This window comes from Bufo gargarizans, chromosome 3, assembly GCF_014858855.1.
Source record: "Bufo gargarizans isolate SCDJY-AF-19 chromosome 3, ASM1485885v1, whole genome shotgun sequence".
NCBI lineage: Eukaryota > Metazoa > Chordata > Amphibia > Anura > Bufonidae > Bufo > Bufo gargarizans.
In genome coordinates, this window is record NC_058082.1 from 621017299 (window position 1) to 621037300 (window position 20002).

Genomic DNA, 20002 nt, shown 5'->3' on the forward strand with positions numbered 1-20002 from the left:
AGATGTCCTATATATGTTCCAAAATTAACATCTTTCTTCAATTTGCCAACAATTCTACTCAACTTTAATGCATTTAACCTAGGTGATAGTTAATGTTTATAGGAATATCTACCTACTTTGGACCTCCTCTATTAGGCCTCATGCACACAACCGTATCTATTTTGCGGTCTGCAAATTTAGGATCCTCAAAATAAATTTTTTCACTGACCCATTAACTTCAATGGGTTTGCGGTCCACATTTTGTGGCTATGTATAGGGCGTGTTCTATCTTTTTGCGGAGCAGGGATATGGATGCGGAAAGCACATGGATCATCCAAAATGCGGACGACGGTCCCATTGAATTCAATGAGCTCACAAAAAAGAATGCAGATGGCACATGGACTGCATCTGTATAGTGTAGACTGCTAAACAGACTTGGTTGTGTGCATGAGGCCTTACATATATCCGAGAACTGCTACAAAAAAGCATCTATCACTATGGCATGCTTAGTCTGTCCATGTATAACATGGCTTGCCATCCATTTGGACAGCCAATTATTATGGCTGTGTCATGGTCTGGTGGTAGTGGACCGTGACACTTTAGCCATGCATGCTTGTTGCTGGTGACAACGTTTGAGGGCTACCACCAGTATGAGGGCTACCACCTGCCTGCGGAAGTGGGCTCCAGGGTTTCCCGGAGGGAGAACCACTAGTCAGTAGCAGTTCTTGTTTTAACCAGATGTTGTGGCAGGTAAGTGCTGTTGTTCCAGTGTGTGTTGTTTGCGCTGGGTGCTTACCTGCCAATCTGGTTTATGCCACTGTCTGTCCCTTTCCTTGTTGCTAGGCCTACTGGAGACTCCGGTTCATCCGTGTCCTGGATGAACAGGTCGTCTCCTAGCCCTAACATTATTACCAGGGATCTCTCGGATTAGTAGGGCCTGAGGTATGAGCCCTCCCACCATTAGGGTTTGCTCATACAGTTAGGAGGTCAGGGCTAGGATTTAGGGATGTGTTAGAAGGTGACCTGCTCTCTTTATTCCTGTTTCCAGGCCTAGTGGCATATCCCGCCAACCTATATTGTACGGTGTGGAGTTTCCCCCCACTCTCCACCGTGACAGTATGTCTAACAAGGTGGCCCTCTAACTGGACAGATGGTAAGGTTCAGGATGGCAGCCTAACTCCAGCTCCACAAGAAGCTGTAGTCCTACTAACCTCAGGCTCCAAGCCCAAGTACTATAAGAGCCCACACCCAGCTCCACCTTCCTCACACTTTAACCTCATACCTACCAGAATGGGAAGGGACAACAACCTTAAAGGGGAAGTTTGTAAACATGCCAAAAACTACATGTTGCCACCGGCAAGAAGCATGCACGGCTAAAGTGTCATGGTCCACTACCACCAGACCATGGCACAGCCGTGACACCAATATGTAATACTACATTTCTCCTGTAGTGACCACTGTAGGGGAAATATATGACCAGCCTCATTACCCACCAATAATAGCTGATCCCTTGAGATTTCATAAACTGGGCCACCACCATCGGCTGATTGTCAAGTCAGATTCTGAGAATACAGTTGGACTTGGGCCACATTTACACATCTATGTACAGTCTTGTTTCCCGTCCTCATTACTTGAATGTGTCACGGTCCTACCCCAGGTTAATTGACCCAAAAACACAGTATCACAGATCCATATGATGCTGTGAGCTGAGGTGCAGGTCAGTTAACTCACGGTCAGCCCATGACACATCCAAATAATACAAATGGCCACTACGGCAACCTATATAATTGGCTCTAATGGGTATTATCTCACATTTCGGAGGCTACAATATGTTCCCAAAACCTCTGAATATGTTGCTGCTATAAAAGTAATGCATAATCAGGGGAGCACCTAGCTTTTCTGCTGCCTGAGGCGAATACTGAAATGGCGCCCCTCCCTAGTGCCAATTTCTTAACCTAACCCCTTCCCTTCAGTCCATGGCCCTTCGGCTGCCCCTCTCTTGCCCCTACTTGGTGCTGCCTGAGGCGATTGCCTCACCTGGCCTCATTGATGGTGCACCCCTGTGCATACTAAATGGTAACCTACAGTAGGAGCATGATTCATTAACTTTGTGATTTTGGGCTTGGCTCACATAGTAGTTGCCTTTACTATATGTAGGTGATAGGACCATCTACAGTACATCATTGTAATCCATGTCAGAGATGAACCCATGTAACTGTGCGCTCTTCCTCTTCCATAGCACATTACATTTTACCTCCTGCCAAATGAAGTTAAAGGGATTCGGCAGTAAACACCAGATAAAAGTACGAGTATATTGGACATAAAAGAAGAACGGCGGCCCAAAGGAGCCATCTTTTCCAGATAATTATGCTCAAGATGGCAGCTAATTGTTTCCTTAATGATCTCAGTGTCCCTGCCTCAACAATCATTTTATGACACCTTCTTTTAGGCCATTAATACTCCAAGCATTGGAAGCAATTATTACCGTTCTTATATCGTGTATATTCCTTTTGGATTTTTTCTTCATTAACTCCGTCGAGTGGTGGGCTAGACGAAATAGCTCCTATGGTCACATTGACTGATGAGAGGCTTTTGCTGTTTGCTTTGTAAAAATGTAATTGGAATCCTTATTAACCCCCTTTGTCTTTTATATATTGTAGTATAACAAATATTGATCTCAGAATCCAAACAGCCCCGGAAAATCATTACTGGCTCAGGATCAACGCTTCATTTATACTGCTAATAAAATATATCTATTTTTTACACCTAAAATAGATAATTAGGGTATTGAATAGAAATGCAAACACATGGCGGGGAGTATATATAACGACGTGTCGAATCAGCTGCAGGATAATCCATTCATACAAATAACAATGGATTTTTATATCCTTTCTATTTTGTTTTATGCAGCGTATATATTGTATTTACACATGCAGTATATATAAATTACAATATATTCACAGCTAGACCTTCTTTCGTCCAGGACCAAGTACTGTTTTCAGCCCTAGCCTTGTATCTCAATCTTCTGATCCTGCAGAATGCCTTGTTGGCTCCCCCTTCTGTCCCACCAGCTTCCTGCATTGTGACCTTGGTCTTGGTTGTAATGTTCAATGAAGAGCAATGTCTTGCAGAATCAAAGCCTTCCAGCAGGTGGTGCTGCATAATAAACTGCTGATGTTAGAGCAGCCATCTATATCAAGCATCATCTGGGGTGGCTGACACCGTCTATATCCAGCTAGGCCACAGGTTGCAATCTAAACACATGGTCTGTTTTCATATAGTTTGAGCGCAGTTGGCATCAGGTGCAGTGCCGTATGGTGCAGCTATCTTCACCACCATCTCCACATAGATTTCAAGTAGATTCTAATCTAGTACGTTTCAGAACATCAACTCACTTTTCTCTAATGATCCTCTGACCTTCACCCAGCTTAAGCTTCAAGCATACGACCGTATCCATATATCGGTCGGCAAACCACAGATCCGCCAAATATGAATATCTTCCAAATTTTCTGTCTTCCATTGATATAAATAGCTATTGCCATCCGCAATACGGGCAAGAATAGGACATGTTCTATACCTTGTGGAACAGCCACACAGAGCCGCAAACAATATGGACCCCATAGAAATGAATGGATCCGTGTGCTATCCTAGACATGGATGAAAGATATGGTCGTAACTTAGCATGAGGACAGATTTGTAGGATAATTCAACAGTAAAATGACCAGCCTTGAAAAAAAAAAAAAATATGTGAATTTGTGACACTCTGTCGGAAGTTCTATATATCTATATGCATCTGAGAACAGCCTCCCAGTGGTTGTGATGTGAATTGCAGCCTGCCAAGGGTTTTGCTAGCATGTCAAATTACTGTAGTTAACATTCAGAATATTACTTTTTCTTGACATAATGGACCCAGATTTACTAACGTGTCTAAAAAAGTGATGTGAATTGGCGCAATTTGGTGTAATTTAGAGCATCTAGGGTTTATTCACTTTTTTCGGGCAAAAAGGGGAGCATAGGCAAGAATAGGCCGGTGTCTAAGATGCTAAATTTTGAGCCAAAATTTTTGTGCAAATCTGGCATAAAAAGTTTACTCAAAGTAAGCCAACCAATAGTTGGTATAGGGTCAGAGAAAAGTGTCCACAGACGGTCTAAGCTTATGTCATCTATAGGATTAGTAAATATGGGTCAATATATATCCACAAATGAAAACACTAAAACATTGCTGGAGTGGTTTAGGGCAAATTTACTAAAAGAGGACATGAACATGTATAGCTGTGTGCCATTTTCTGTGCTACAATTTAATGCATCACATGAGGCCACACCCACTTGACAGAGACCACTCCCCCTTTCCAAACTTCTGGAGAGCACAGCATAAAAATTACATTTTGGCTCAGTCACACAATGCAACATTTTTTTTTTTATGCACAAATGCATTGATAAATATGGGCTAATGTTTTGTGATTTCTGCTATGTGAAGAAGACAACCCCTTTTGAGAATTAAACTGTCCTCCGGAATGTGGCCACTCATTCAGTATTTTAGTATTTCTCTAACAAATCACTATGTAATGATCACCTCCCTCTACGACATGTCTTTTATTGCTCCTATTTTCCATTCTGGGCTGTGTTCACAAGGCCATGTCCATGCAGCTGTTTCTTGCTTCCTGTGAGGTCATGTCCATGGGCGGGGCAGTGATAGGGCAGTGTCTATGTAACTAGCTGGGTGGGAGGAGCTATAAACTAGCTGGGTGGTGTTAGGGGGCGGGGCTGAAGCTGTGGCACAGGAAGGAGAAGTGCATTGTGGGTTTGGTTGGATGCAGGAACAGGAAGTGTTACATACAGGATGGAAACAAACCAGAGGGATTGGTTTACATGGTGAGAATAGGTCAGGAGAGTGCATTTTGAAAAAGCATGGGGAAGATTTACATGAGGTTAGCAACAACATAAGCATTTCTATTATAAACCTATAATCCTGGAAAACCCTTTTAAGTCTGGAAGAGCGTGAAATCATCAGGGGTGGACCAGACAGCAGATGCCTCCTATTCTAATTCAGTATGGGGGAGGGGGGTCCTTGCTCCATAGTTAGTCCAATAGCTTTACTTAGCATCCTATGAGGCATATCAAGGTGAGCTGCAAAAATAAAGGACACACTCAGCTCTGCTTCATCTGTCATGTCTAGTAGTTGTCTATACCCCGACCTTTATATGAGGTGTAATGGCCCGTGAAGACATTACTTCTCTCTCCCTTGCACCACTAACAGTTTATGAATCCATAGTTGTCTCTAACACATTAAATTAGTCCAAATTACACTTGCGTAGTTAAAATTGGACGCGCTGCTGATACATAGCACTTAGGCTTGCAGAATCCTAGCATGAATTGCAAAGGGGTTGGTTGATTCTGACTTGCAAACTTTCACGGTATGAGTTGCAGTTGATTTGGATGTGACTAATTAATTTCTGCTTCAGCAAATTAGTTTTATTCTTCATTAGACATTGTATATCATTACATCTTTGTCGGCAGAAACAATGGAGGGACGCAGGTCACCCTCATGGCTTGTCTCCCGTCTAATTAGTCGAGATGACAGTATTGTTGCTGGAACACCTGCTTTCCCAGACCTTCCAGTGCAAACATACCTGTGGCTTCCAGTATATATTACCCATTGGAGTATTATATAGATGTAGGACCGCTAATGGAATAGGAGTTTATATATAAGGGGTAGGAATGCACAGGATCACCTTCAAACTGAGTCGGTGTCAGACATCGATGCTTTGGGGTGACCTTACCTCTCCTGGCATGTCTGATTTAGTAACTTCTTGTATTCCCATGTAATAATAATTTTGGAACATCTATTCTGTTTGACCCTATGATGTACCTTTCCGTTATTATACCGATGTAGGCCTGAGGCTCTACATAACTTTTCCGCATCCGGCACCAGTGCTGGGGGATTAAGACCGGATTCTAAATCGCCGGTCTTAATGAATGACCCCCAAAGTGTCTACACAGAGACGTATAAAAGGACAAACTGAAAAGCACATATACACACCGTACACATACTGTATACACACAAATCATATGCACATAGATACATATATATATACAAACACACATACCCAAAACATATACACATAAACACACACATTCGTACGTACATAGATACACACATACACACAGATAATAAAAAAACATACTGTACCTGTAGATACACACATATACATATACACACACATACAAAGATACACACAAGCTCACACATACTGTATATAAGCACACATACCCAAAACACACACCCATAGACACACACATTCATAGACACAAACTTATAACCAAAACACGCAAACCTATAGACACACACAAACATAGACAAAAACATACCCATAAACACCTATACACAGATACACACATACGCCAAACATACACCCCACCCATAGATACACACATACATAGACATCAAATACATAGATACACATGCATTTTCAAAACACATACCCATAAACACATATATGCATACAGTAGATATTCACACACATAGGTACACACAGGCTCATGCTAAGGATGAGCAACTTGATTGGCTTAATAGAAAGAGACAGCATGAGGAGTATTGTGTGCCACTCAACGCTCCTCTGGGTTTCTGGGAAAAATGCATGAAGATTAGCATATCTTACTTCAGCTGGTATCAGATAGTCTTAGACAAGCTCATTTTTCCTACCTTTCCGAAAAACCTAGAACAGCGTTGCCTGGCCTACAATACTCCACACATATACTTTCATACTAGGCGCTCTCCATCATGAGAAAGACCACCCCCCAGACAATGCATATATATTTGCACAGAAACCCAGAGTAGCATACTAGGCTCTCTCTTACTCTCATACATATACAAACACATACATAGCCAAAACACAGACTCACACACAAACAGGCTACACATACCCTCATTAACTTACTAATATCCACTGGCTTGCTAGAGTTGATTCCTTTGAGATAGTGATCTGACTGACCAGCTGCCAGGAACATAGAACCCAGGCATATGCCCTGCCAACCCATCCCCCTAGCTAACCGTTAGGGATGTCAGGTGCTGGTGTTCACCATTGCGACTGTTGCATGTGTGTCTCCAGCTGATGAACCCTATACCGGCCAGTAGAGCTATCCTGGAAGGCCAGCCCCCGCTTAGTGTTTCATCTTGTAGAACTGGAATCTATTGGGACGCTCACTGGAGTTTCCTCTAGATTTCATTATCTTGTGCATCCTCTGTACTATAATGATGTTACATTCTGTTACAGGAAACCGCAATGAAGTTTTAATCACTGAGAATAACAACAGCATCACCGAGCAGATCACAGATGTTGTAAAGCAGCCGGCCTTCATCGCAGGAATTGGTGGTGCATGCTGGGTAATTCTCATGGGATTCAGCATATGGCTGTACTGGCGCAGAAAGAAGAGAAAGGGGCTCAGCAACTATGCTGGTAAGATATGAGATCATGAATGGACATGTGCTATGTGGTATGGGGGGACGCAGCAAAGAGATGGTAATAGTGCAAAACCACAACGTGTAGATAATGTTTTTGAGTTTTACATTGCAGATATGTTGTAGAGGAAGTAGTAGATAGTCGTAATATATCTAAAAGAAATAATTCCAAATTTTGCTCCATTACTTTTTTTCTTCAGAACAACCTGTTCTTGTCCAGTTAGATACTGAAGGACATCTTAAATCATGCACACTTGTTTCTCTAGATACATAATAGATAGATATTAGATACATAGATAATATATATATATATAATAGATAGATAGATAAAAAAAATAGATAGATATATAATAGATAGATATGAGATAGATAAATAGATAGATAATAGATAAAAGATATATAATAGATAGATAGATGATAGATAGATATGAGATAGATAGATAGATAGATAATAGATAGATAATAGATAAATATATGATAGATAGATATGAGATAGATATATAATAGATAGATAGATAGATAATAGATAGATAGATAGATAATAGATAGATCATAGATAGATAGATAGATAGATAATAGATAGATCATAGATAGATAGATAGATAGATAGATAGATAATAGATAGATAGATAGATATATATGGAGATAGATAGTTAGATAATAGATAGATATATAGATAATAGATAGATATTAGATAGACAGATACATAGATAGATAATAGATAGATACATAGATAGATAGATAATAGATAGATAGATAAATAGATATTAGATAGATAGATAGATAGATAGATAGATAGATAGATATTAGATAGATATTAGATAGATAGATGGATAGATAGATGCCTTTCCCTATCAGGTCACGTTCTCTCAGTACTGTTCCACCTCCACATCACCAGACTTTGACCCAGACCATTCCTGTGGTCCTCGCTTCTTGTAGGCATATGTAATAGTTCCTGGCACATCAAAACCTCCTACTTCTCCAGGACCAGGGAATTTGATAGATCTTTGCAGAGCCGAAGATCAAATGGATAAGATGCTAGATCAAACCAACAGCAGTTCAAAGCATGATCCGGTATATTGTCGCACGACTTCTCTTGAGATGCGATGGTGTCAGATGTTTGAACTCTCCAGACAGTGAATATTAATGGATGGTATTATGGAGATTCAGGGAAACAAAGGCAGGAGAGATATAACCGAGCACCAGGAGGAGGATCTGAGAAGGTGCCGGCACTTTGTCCCTGATATGAGAAATTAGGGCAATATGAGAAATATGAAATATGACATGATATTTTTTCATAGCTTTCAAGATCTCATCACAGCCGTTTTGTTACAATCACTTATACATAGACCGATCTCATTATGCAATATTCCTTTAACTGTATTGCGGAATATGCCTGTGATTTTAATATCTTTCCTGGAGATGTACAGTAGGCCTAAGGCGAATATAATAGCGCACACAGTATAGGGCTCACACTTCCAGGAGTGGCACTGTGTCTGGGAAAAACAGACCTTTTTCCTAATCCTGGACAATCCCATTAATGGATGAGTTTCCACCCATAGACCTGCAGTACTAAAATCCGCCTCTAGGGCAGATAGTGGCATTTTCATTAAAACCTCAGATAATTATTTGATTGAATCTTTCAGCTTTCTCTACACCATATCTAGATGTAAAGCGCAGTCACGGTCTACACATGTATGTTGCCTTTCATTCAATGCTGTTTCTGTCGGTTCTCTCTAGGGTGAGGCCACATGTGTTTGAGATTTTCAGAAAACTGCAATAAACCCGCCTTAGATTTGCAAAATTGCTGCAGTTTTTCTAAAAAAAAAAATAAAATGGTTAGACAGATGTGCCCTTAACTTTCCTTGAAATTCCTTATTGTATAAATTTGATTAAAAATGTTTGGCAAACCTATGGCAGGCTGCAGTTCACTTCACAGCCACTAGGTGGTCACCAGTATAGCATATACGTCTCATGACAAAGTATCACAAAATTATTTATTTATTTATATTTCAAAGTTGGTCATGTTCTTCCTTGTATTAGGGGATATGTCAACATGAGAGAACAGGAAAGGAAGGACACATCTGTATCTCAATAGAACCACTATATGTGGACTCACCCTTATATACATTTAAATCATACAATTGTGAATTGCATAAAACCCTATTTACAGGGGTTGTCCCATGTCAACCTTTATGATATATTGAAGGTATGTCATAAATGGCAGATAGGAGCAGGTCCCACCTCTAGGACCCGATTTTATCTACCAAAAAGAGCCCCTGCGGTAAAGGAGAGCGGACGGCACATGCATGGCTTCCTCTACATTCCCAAAAATAGGAAGTCCGATAGCAGTAAATGGAGAGCAAGCCGCCCATTTACACTTATGGGACTGCTGGAAATAGCCAAGCCAATGCTCACCTATTTTTGGAACTCCCAAACGTCTGAATGGAGGTTGGCAGCGCATGCGCGGCTGCGCTCCTTCACTTCAGGGGTCCTGTTCTGGATTTGAGTAGGTCCCAGAGGTGGGAGATATACCATGAATATTGAGATGGGACAGTCCCTTTAAGGTCTTTGTTAACTTGTACATATGTAGATTCCAGTCTGATAATGAATTCCATTCATGCTAACTCATTACAGCGGAAAATATAATAGACTGCATTGGGATACCTAGTGGTTGAACAGATGTAGCAGATCTGAATTTGTCCTGTCACCCTCAATGTCTTTTTTTTTTTTACAATGTGTCAAGTCCTATCCGAACCGACAAATCTCAGTGTACCACGTGTTACCCCAAATTACTCATTCTAGTCTCCTGTATCTGACAAAATCAGCTCTGCTGCATCTGACCATCTTTCTGCAGCCTGTCTGCCTATGGGATGCACCAAGCTACATTCTCATTCTGGTTCCTGGCAATGTATCACTTGATAGAAACCTCTATTGGCTGCTGAGTGGCTATTGCTTCAAACAAAGTCATGTCCCCATGCCGCAGAAGCGTCGCTCTCACCACTCCATCACTGCAATGTCTTGATATTATTATTTCGGAGGAGGTTGTAACTCACCTTGTCTTTACCTTCTTGTTTTGCAGTTCAGTCCTTCACCTTTACCCCTGCAGGTACTGTCCATTAGTGTGTGTTACCTCTGCACCGCCATATCATCCAAACCATTAGCTCTCAGAATTAAATATAATGAACGCACATCAGCACCATTGCTACCTCTCATTATTAATTAGGATCTGCCTAGTAATTACCCTTGTACATTCCTGTGAATAGACCCCTCCCCCGCAGATAATTCAACACTAGCCGAGCCCATTAATTCCTCTATATGCCCCAAGCTTGATCTTGATACAAGCGGTCACCCTCCGTGCTGTAGGCCAAGGCATTTCTTGTGGATTATATTTATTTCTGAGAGACGTCTATCTCATCCAGCCTGCTAATAAGACGACTTCAGCTCAGAGCGCAGGGAATTTCTTCTCTTTCAAATAAAAAAAAGCCTATGAAGATTAAAGGCTATGTACACCTTTGGGGGGGGGGGGGGCAATTCTTTTTTAATATTGCATTGTACTCATTTTGAGCTAAAAATATTTTTTTAATTGGTCTTTATTAAAAATATGGAGCCCTTTTTCTCTGTACAGAGATGAGATGCTCTAGAAGGACCCTGTAGATTTTCTGACTTTTCCGTCAGACCAGGAACTGACAGGCTCCTTATCTCTGACATTAAAAACACTTACTAAAGCTCAATCCTTATCTTACTGATAAGAATGTGGCTTAAATAAATGTTTATGACCTCTTATTAGTTCAGAGATAAGGTTTATTAGATGACCGGCACAAAGTAAAAGTACCAGTCACACACCTAGAAAAACTGTTAACCCTGTGTGACAGAATAGCTCAATATTTTTAATAAAGGCCAATTGAAAAAATGATTTTAAGCTAAAAATTAGTAACATGCAATCATAAAAAAAATGCCTCCGAAGGTGTAGATAGCCTTCAAAGCCATTATTTCACCAATTATGTCCTAGATACATTTTACACATCATTTACACTGCCACATAGATTATGACCAGTTTTATCCAAAATGGGCGAATATCCTCTTTTTCTACATCCTCTACTTAGATTCCCCCGATACAACCATGCACCACAAAGTTGCACTTGGCACAAAGAAGGGGAGCTGGCACAATGCAGGTATATCTATTTGATATCATGAAGAAATAAAGCAAGCTCTAATACATTTACATCTGGTGGGCTATTCCTAAAGGGCATCTGTCAGCAGTTTTGTACCTAGGACACTGGCTGACCTGTTACATGTGCACTTGGCAGCTAAAGACATCTGTGTTGGTCCCACATTGCTGAGAAAATGATGTTTTAATATATGCAAATGAGCCTCTAGGAGCAACGAGGGTGTTGCCATTACTCCTAGTGGTTCTGCTCTTTCGGAAACTGCTGCACCCTCTCCACTTTGATTCACAAGACCCAGCAGTGTAAACGTCATCACACCTGGTAATGTCAATCAAAGTGGAGACGGCGCCGCAGTTGCAGAGAAAGCAGAACCTCTAGGTGTAACGGCAACTCCCCTGTTGCTCCTGAGACTCATTTGCATATATCAAAGCATTGTTTTTCTCAGCAATGCAGACACATATGAACATGGGACCAACACAGGTGCTTTCAGCTGCCAAGTGCACATGTAACAGGTCAGCCAGTGTCATAGGCACAAAACTGCTGACAGATGCCCTTTAAAGTTTCCAGTTTTTAAAATGATAACTGACATATCTGGTTAGATTGGTGGAAGCGCCTACTGATACATCATTTAAGGTGGTATAATATGGGAGTGCAGTAATATTCTGTCTTACCACTAGAGGGCGAATGAACAGTTCAGTAGTAAAAGGGTTTATATTTTGCAGGGTATCAGTGCACATGGTAGTGCTTCTATTTGCTATATGTTAGACTGGACCCAAGAAAACTAAATTTAGCAAAGAGAAGGCAGTTTATTTGTTGATAAAGATGACTGTATGGAAAAAATGTCAAGAAATCAATTGACATGTGTCCAAACATAATTATACCAGACCTTAGCTCCTAGGCACATTTGGATTGCATGATGCATTTTCAACATAAAGCATGTCAACGTAATGAGACCACCCAACATGAGATGAAGTAAGAGGAGCTTATATCCCATAGGGTCCTATATTTGCATTTGCATGAACTGGGACTTGGGATCCTAAGGGACAAGGAGAGGTCACAGATGCCTGTCCATAGCCAATATAGTCTAGCAGCTACTGACATTTGAAAGATCAGGTTTTAATATCTGACACTAAATTTAGACCCCCTTCAATTGTCTATAGGGTATCTTCATGACACTAAATGAAGTTGGAATACATTAACTCCTGATTTTGAGATGGTATTTGAAGGCTCACACAGTTATGAGGAGGGTAGTGTCATTGAATACAGTGGGAAGAAATTGTATTCATAGGCACATGGTATAACATGGTTTATTTCCAGCCTTGGGGACATGTTTTATTATTAAATTCTACTCACTTTGGGCTAAAAATCATTTTTTTTTTATTGGTCTTTCTTAAACATTTTGTATATATTTTTTTTTCCTCTACAGCTTTCACTTTCAGTGTATCCGCAGATTTATCTGTACTTTCCTAATGGCTAATAAACACTCATTATTATCTGTTTAACCACTCCAGGACCGCCTAACGCACGGAAGCGTCCTGGAGGCGGTCGATTCATTTCTCCTGGACGCATCCGTGCGTCATCTCGCAAGAGGCGAGATTTCCTGTGAATGCGCGCACACAGGCGCGCGCGTTTACAGGATCGGCCGGTAAGAGACTGGATCTACAGCCTGCCAACGGCGATCGTTCGCTGGCAGGCTGTAGATGCGATTTTTTTAACCCCTAACAGGTATATTAGACGCTGTTTTGGAGTCTATATGGGATGATCACACCCCTGTAAGGCTCCATTCAGACGTCCGTATGTGTTTTACAGATCCACGCATCCATGGATCGGATCCGAAAAACACATACGGACGTCTGAATGGAGCCTTACAGGGGGGTGATCAATAACAGGGTGGTGATCACCCCATATACACTTCCTGATCACCCCCCTGTCATTGATCACCCCCCTGTCATTGATCACCCCCCTGTAAGGCTCCATTCAGACGTCCGTATGTGTTTTATGGATCCACGCATCCATGGATCGGATCCGAAAAACACATACGGACGTCTGAATGGAGCCTTACAGGGGGGTGATCAATAACAGGGTGGTGATCACCCCATATAGACTCCCTGATCACCCCCCTGTTATTGATAACCCCCCTGTAAGGCTCCATTCAGACATTTTTTTGGCACAAGTTAGCGGAAATTGATTTTTTTTTTTCTTACAAAGTCTCATATTCCACTAACTTGTGTCAAAAAATAAAATCTCACATGAACTCACCATACCCCTCACGGAATCCAAATGCATAACATTTTTTAGACATTTCAATTCCAGACTTCTTCTCACGCTTTAGGGCCCCTAAAATGCCAGGGCAGTATAAATACCCCACATGTGACCCCATTTCGGAAAGAAGACACCCCAAAGTATTCCGTGAAGGGCATATTTAGTCCATGAAAGATTTAACTTTTTGTCCCAAGTTAGCGGAAAGGGAGACTTTGTGAGAAAATAAAAAAATAATCAATTTCCCCTAACTTGTGCCAAAAAAAAAAAAATTCTATGAACTCGCCATGCCCCTCATTAAATACCTTGGGGTGTCTTCTTTCCAAAATGGGGTCACGTGTGGGGTATTTAAACTGCCCTGGCTTTTTAGGGGCCCTAAAGCGTGAGAAGAAGTCTAAAAATGCCCTCCTAAAAGGAATTTTGGCCCCTTTGCGCATCTAGGCTGCAAAAAAGTGTCACACATGTGGTATCGCCGTACTCAGGAGAAGTTGGGGAATGTGTTTTGGGGTATCATTTTACATATACCCATGCTGGGTGAGATAAATATCTTGGTCAAATGCCAACTTTGTATAAAAAAATTGGAAAAGTTGTTTTTGCCGAGATATTTCTCTCACCCAGCATGGGTATATGTAAAATGACACCCCAAAACACATTCCCCAACTTCTCCTGAGTGCGGCGATACCAGATGTCTGACACTTTTTTGCAGCCTAGGTGGGCAAAGGGGCCCACATTCCAAAGAGCACCTTTCGGATTTCACAGGGCATTTTTCACAGATTTTGATTTCAAACTACTTCTCACGCATTTGGGCCCCTAAAATGCCAGGGCAGTATAACTACCCCACAAGTGACTCCATTTTGGAAAGAAGACACCCCAGGGTATTCCATGAGGGCCATAGCGAGTTCCTACACATTTTTTATTTTTTGTCACAAGTTAGCGGAAAATGATGATTTTTTTTCCTTGCAAAGTCTCATATTCCACTAACTTGTGACAAAAAATAAAAACTTCCATGAACTCACTATGCCCATCACGAAATACCTTGGGGTGTCTTCTTTCCAAAATGGGGTCACTTGTGGGGTAGTTATACTGCCCTGGCATTTTAGGGGCCCAAATGCGTGCAAAGTTGTTTGAAACCAAAATCTGTAAAAAATGGCCGGTGAAATCCGAAAGTTGCTCTTTGGAATGTGGGCCCCTTTGCCCACCTGGGCTGCAAAAAAGTGTCACACAGTATCGCCGTACTCAGGAGAAGTTGGGGAATGTGTTTTGGGGTGTCATTTTACATATACCCATGCGGGTGAGAGAAATATCTGTAAATATGTAAAATGACACCCCAAAACACATTCCCCAACTTCTCCTGAGTACGGCGATACCACATGTGTGACACTTTTTTGCAGCCTAGGTGGGCAAAGGGGCCCACATTCCAAAGAGCACCTTTCGGATTTCACCGGCCATTTTTTACAGATTTTGATTTCAGTCTACTTTGCACGCATTTGGGCCCCTAAAATGCCAGGGCAGTATAACTACCCCACAAGTGACCCCATTTTGGAAAGAAGACACCCCAAGGTATTTCATGATGGGCATAGTGAGTTCATGGAAGTTTTTATTTTTTGTCACAAGTTAGTGGAATATGAGACTTTGTAAGGTAAAAAAAAATGAAAAAAAATCATCATTTTCCGCTAACTTGTGACAAAAAAGTTCTATGAACTCACTATGCCCATCAGCGAATACCTTAGGGTGTCTACTTTCTGAAATGGGGTTATTTGTTGGGTGTTTCTACTGTCTGGCCATTGTAGAACCTCAGGAAACATGACAGGTGCTCAGAAAGTCAGAGCTGCTTCAAAAAGCGGAAATTCACATTTTTGTACCATAGTTTGTAAACGCTATAACTTTTACCCAAACCATTTTTTTTTACCCAAACATTTTTTTTTAATCAAAGACATGTAGAACAATAAATTTAGAGAAAAATGTATATATAGATGTCGTTTAAAAAAAAAAATAATTTACAACTGAAAGTGAAAAATTTAATTTTTTTAATTTTTTTTTGTTAAATTTCAATTAATAACAAAAAAAGTTAAAATGTCAGCAGCAATGAAATACCACCAAATGAAAGCTCTATTAGTGAGAAGAAAAGGAGGTAAAAAATTTTTGGGTGTTAAGTTGCATGACCGAGCAATAAACGGTGAAAGTAGTGTAGTGCAGAATTGTAAAAAGTGGTCTGGTCATTAAGGGTGTTTAAGCTAGGGGGGCTGAAGTGGTTAATAAGAATTCAGCTTAAAGGGGTTGTCTCATCTCAGACAATGGGGGCATATTGCTAGAATATGCCCCCATTGTCTTATAGGTATGGGTCCCACCGCACCTATATCGGGAACGGAGCCCCACAAGGTGGTGGCTGGAGGACTCTGTGTCTGCCCACCACCAAGCGCTCTCCCCATAGAAGTGAATGGGAGCGCACCGTGCATGACCGGCCACCGCTCCCATTCTCTTCTATGGGCCCGACGGAAATAACTGAGCCAGTGCTCGGCTATTTTCAGTGGCCCTATAGAAAATAAATGGAGGGTGGCTGTGTATGCGCAGTGCGCCCTCCACCACTTTCGGGGCTCCATTCTGGATATAGGTGCAGGTCTCAGCGGTGGGACCCTCACCTATCAGACACTGGGGCCATATTCAAGCAATATACCCCCATTGTCTGAGATGAGACAGACCCTGAGTGTTTATAAGCTGTCAGGAGAGCAGAGATAAGGGCACAGGCCGAGCCGTCAGAGCTGCTCTCTGATGGATTCACTGAGAAGGGGGAACCAGTAGTCATGACCGTACCAGCGCCGGAGGCTGTCACCACGTCACTGGGACAGCTGATATGCAGCAAAGTTAGTTGTATTCAGCCAGTTATGTACCTGAGCCAGTCAGTATGCTCCTGATGAGTCAAAGTGTTACGAAACGCGTCAAGCTGATGTGCTGACATTTGGGCAGATGAGCTCATACATATTGTGCCGACCTGCCGAGATACGCTGCTTAAGATGAAGCAGAGCTGACTCTTTCGCTCCGGAGCCTATTTACTTTGGGGTTTGATATCCCTTCATCTGCAACTCATACTAGTCACAAAGCGGATGAATTGGTGGGATCTCATCCCACTTTTCCTTCTTTTTTCTAAACCACTTATAATGTTGCCTATACATCCCCAAACCCATAGGGGGGTACCTTAGTGGTTATTTGTCTATGGGCTTCCTGTTGCACTGCGCTATATTTGCTTCAGGTTTCTGGAATCACACACACACAGATTTTTTTCATTTCCCTTTATAAGTGTTTGCTTTTGGCCGCAGTGTTATCTATTCACAACTGGCTTAGAACTTCCACACTTCAGTAATTTTACACTGGGTGAAATTACAATATACCAGTCTGGGCATAGTGGCGTTCTCTGGTACCAGTGTGACAACAATCCATTCCTCTGGTGGCAGTAGTGGTGCTGGGTTAATTGCATCACATCCAACCTTAGCATAGCCTCAACGCTCAAGGCTTTTTTTTCATAAGTCCTCTGAGCGTTGGTTAGACATACTGTCCGCCCTTGGAGTGATTTTTAGGTCTTATTTCCCCCCTATTTTGGTGCATATCAATAAAAGTATAGTTTTATGCCCCTTTCTACACCCCTCTTTTCCTTTCCGTGAATTTGGAACCGGTAGTCTGCAGATACACTGAAAGAGAAACTATAGAGGAAAAGAGAGAAAAGGTCTAATAAAGACCAATAAAATAAATAAATGAGTAAATACTATATATATATATATATATATGCCCAGAAACAAAATGAGTAGCATGCAGCAATAAACAAATACCCCAAAGGTGTCTATAGCCTTTAAAAGGATAGACTTTTTTGACTAATTTGGATCCCTATTAAGAATGAATCGGTTGTGAGGGCACAAACATAAATAGCTTCCCACTGATAGCAATGGACACCTATGGGAAAACAGATACTGATAGACCTCTCTAACGTCTGTAGATTTTAGAAGAAAGATGCTTTTCTCGTGAAATCAGTCCTGTAGACTCCCAACCGTACAAGGCTGTCATCAGAATGACTCTTTGAAGGATAGTCAACATTGAGATTGCTACTTAAAAATTATATTGTCATCAAAATAGCAACATCTTTATGTATTTAAAAATTAAAAATGTCTAAGCTGTGTGGAGTCCCGCCACCCAGGAGATTTTTAGTAATCGGTTTTTGGTAACCAGACTATAAGTTGGCTTTATCTATCGGAGTGCTGGCAATAATTGAGTGTTAATATAATCGCATGTATAGCAGAGCTTGTGAGATTCTTCAATGCTGAAAATGATAAATTCAGCTCTGCTACATCACCACCATATATATATGTATCTATATGTATATATTGTAGTATGATAAAAATAAAGTTTCCCTTTAGAAATGTGTGGTTTCTACATACATTTTATATAGTCATTTAAAGGGAATCTTCCAGCAGTTTTGCTAGTTTTGCTAAACTGCTGACAGAAATAGGCAGGGGCTGGGGAGAGCAGTACAAACATACATTTTGTATAGCTTTTATTAACAGGAGTATTGAGAATATGAACATTTATTCTGCCAAATTCTTCTCCTTAAAAGGGGCGCGCCATGATTGATGTAAAAAATAAAATCGGACATTATATACAGTTGTACATAATAATCTTTTACTAACAAAGCCAGAACCAGCCCTGTACCTCACATAGATCCAAAAATGTCCCCATTTCTTGCTCTAATTGCACTGCTAGAGTTATTTCATGCTGGCAGCTGAAGTGGTGTGTCCTTTCTGCTTTATCTCTCTTCCTATCACAGCTCAGGGACACGTTCCTTCTTAGAAATTGTGTCCATGGGCGTAGCTATAGGGGAAGCGACTGCTTTGGGGCCCACCCAGGATGAGGACTAAAATATTTTATTGTCAGATCCCCCTTAACAGTATCATAAAGTGACATTATATACAGTAACAATGTAGAAAATGGACCGAGCGGCAACTGGATCTCATCTGAGAGGACGATCTTGACTTGCGATCTTGACAAGAGGAGGGGGTTGCAAAAAAGTAGCTTGGGGGAGGGGCCCATTTAAAAATTTGCTGTGGGGCCCAGGCGTTTCTAGTTACACCACTGATTGTGTCCTTTCTGCTGCAGTTTTCTCCCTATTACAGCTTAGAGGTGTGTCCTTTCTGCTGCAGCTCTCTCCCTATTACAGTTTAGAGGTGTGTCCTTTCTCAGGGGGTGGGCCATTTCTCCACAGCTCTGTCCCTGTAACAGCTTCACACAGAACACATGGCTGGTGGCAGTTAAAGATTTAAATTGAGCGTGTGTAACCAGCTCAGTGAGATGGATGGAGAAACAGCAGGTGGCGCTATACAGATAGATTTCAATAAGTAACCCAGTGGCTATACTACATTTTTAAACTCACGCAATTACAAAAGTATTCAAATCCAGGTGCTAGTTTGAAAAATGTAAAATATTGTTCATGGCACAAGCCCTTTAAGTGCACTGGAGGCCTCACAGTGACCTCACCCTCAGCTGTGAAGCAGCTTAATTCGGAGAGCAGTGTGTGAGCGACCGTGAAGCCTCCAGCGCACTTCAGGAGCAGAACCTGGCAGAATAAATGTTCATATTCTCACTACTCCTGATAATAACAGCTCCACAAAAGGTCTGCTTGTCCTGCTCTCCTCAGCCTCTACCTAGTGCTGTCAGCAGTTAATCATTATCAAAACTGATGACAGACTCCCTTCATTTATTTATGCACTATATGTACATTTATGTAATATATTTATATGCTGTATGTGCCTTATGAGCAAACATATGAGCTGCTGTGCAAATCACAGAAACTGCAATACCATTCAAGAGATTTGTGTCCCTGCTACTATAGAACTCTAAGGGTTAATGAGGGTTAATCCGATTCAGTAGCAAAGAGACCCCCCCGCATGCATTTCTCCCCCCCCCCCCCAGAGATATAAATGAGCAGTACATAGGTGCAATGATATGTCATGCTAACCGCACAGAGGTGTAATCCCCAAAGACTGTGCAACGTCACGTTATGTTTCTGCAGATGTAGCAGAGCTGGATTTGGCTCAGTGATAAATCATAATACAACAAGCACATCCTTATTACAGCCTATCACATCTCCATAGAA

At 41.4% G+C, this 20002-nt stretch overlaps 1 protein-coding gene across 13 annotated transcripts in view; it reads left to right on the forward strand.

Moving 5' to 3' along the window:
* The window catches only part of ROBO2 (roundabout guidance receptor 2), a 432244-nt gene that overhangs the window by 371862 nt on the left and 40380 nt on the right, over positions 1 to 20002 (forward strand). For 6 of the 13 annotated variants that reach the window (XM_044284544.1, XM_044284545.1, XM_044284552.1 and 3 more), the window contains 3 exons: positions 7254 to 7436; positions 10521 to 10547; positions 11545 to 11613. In XM_044284544.1, coding sequence (XP_044140479.1) covers positions 7254 to 7436; positions 10521 to 10547; positions 11545 to 11613 — 279 coding nt within the window. The remainder of the gene's footprint in view (positions 1 to 7253; positions 7437 to 10520; positions 10548 to 11544; positions 11614 to 20002) is intronic. The other 7 variants (XM_044284548.1, XM_044284554.1, XM_044284553.1 and 4 more) reach the window with 2 other exon arrangements.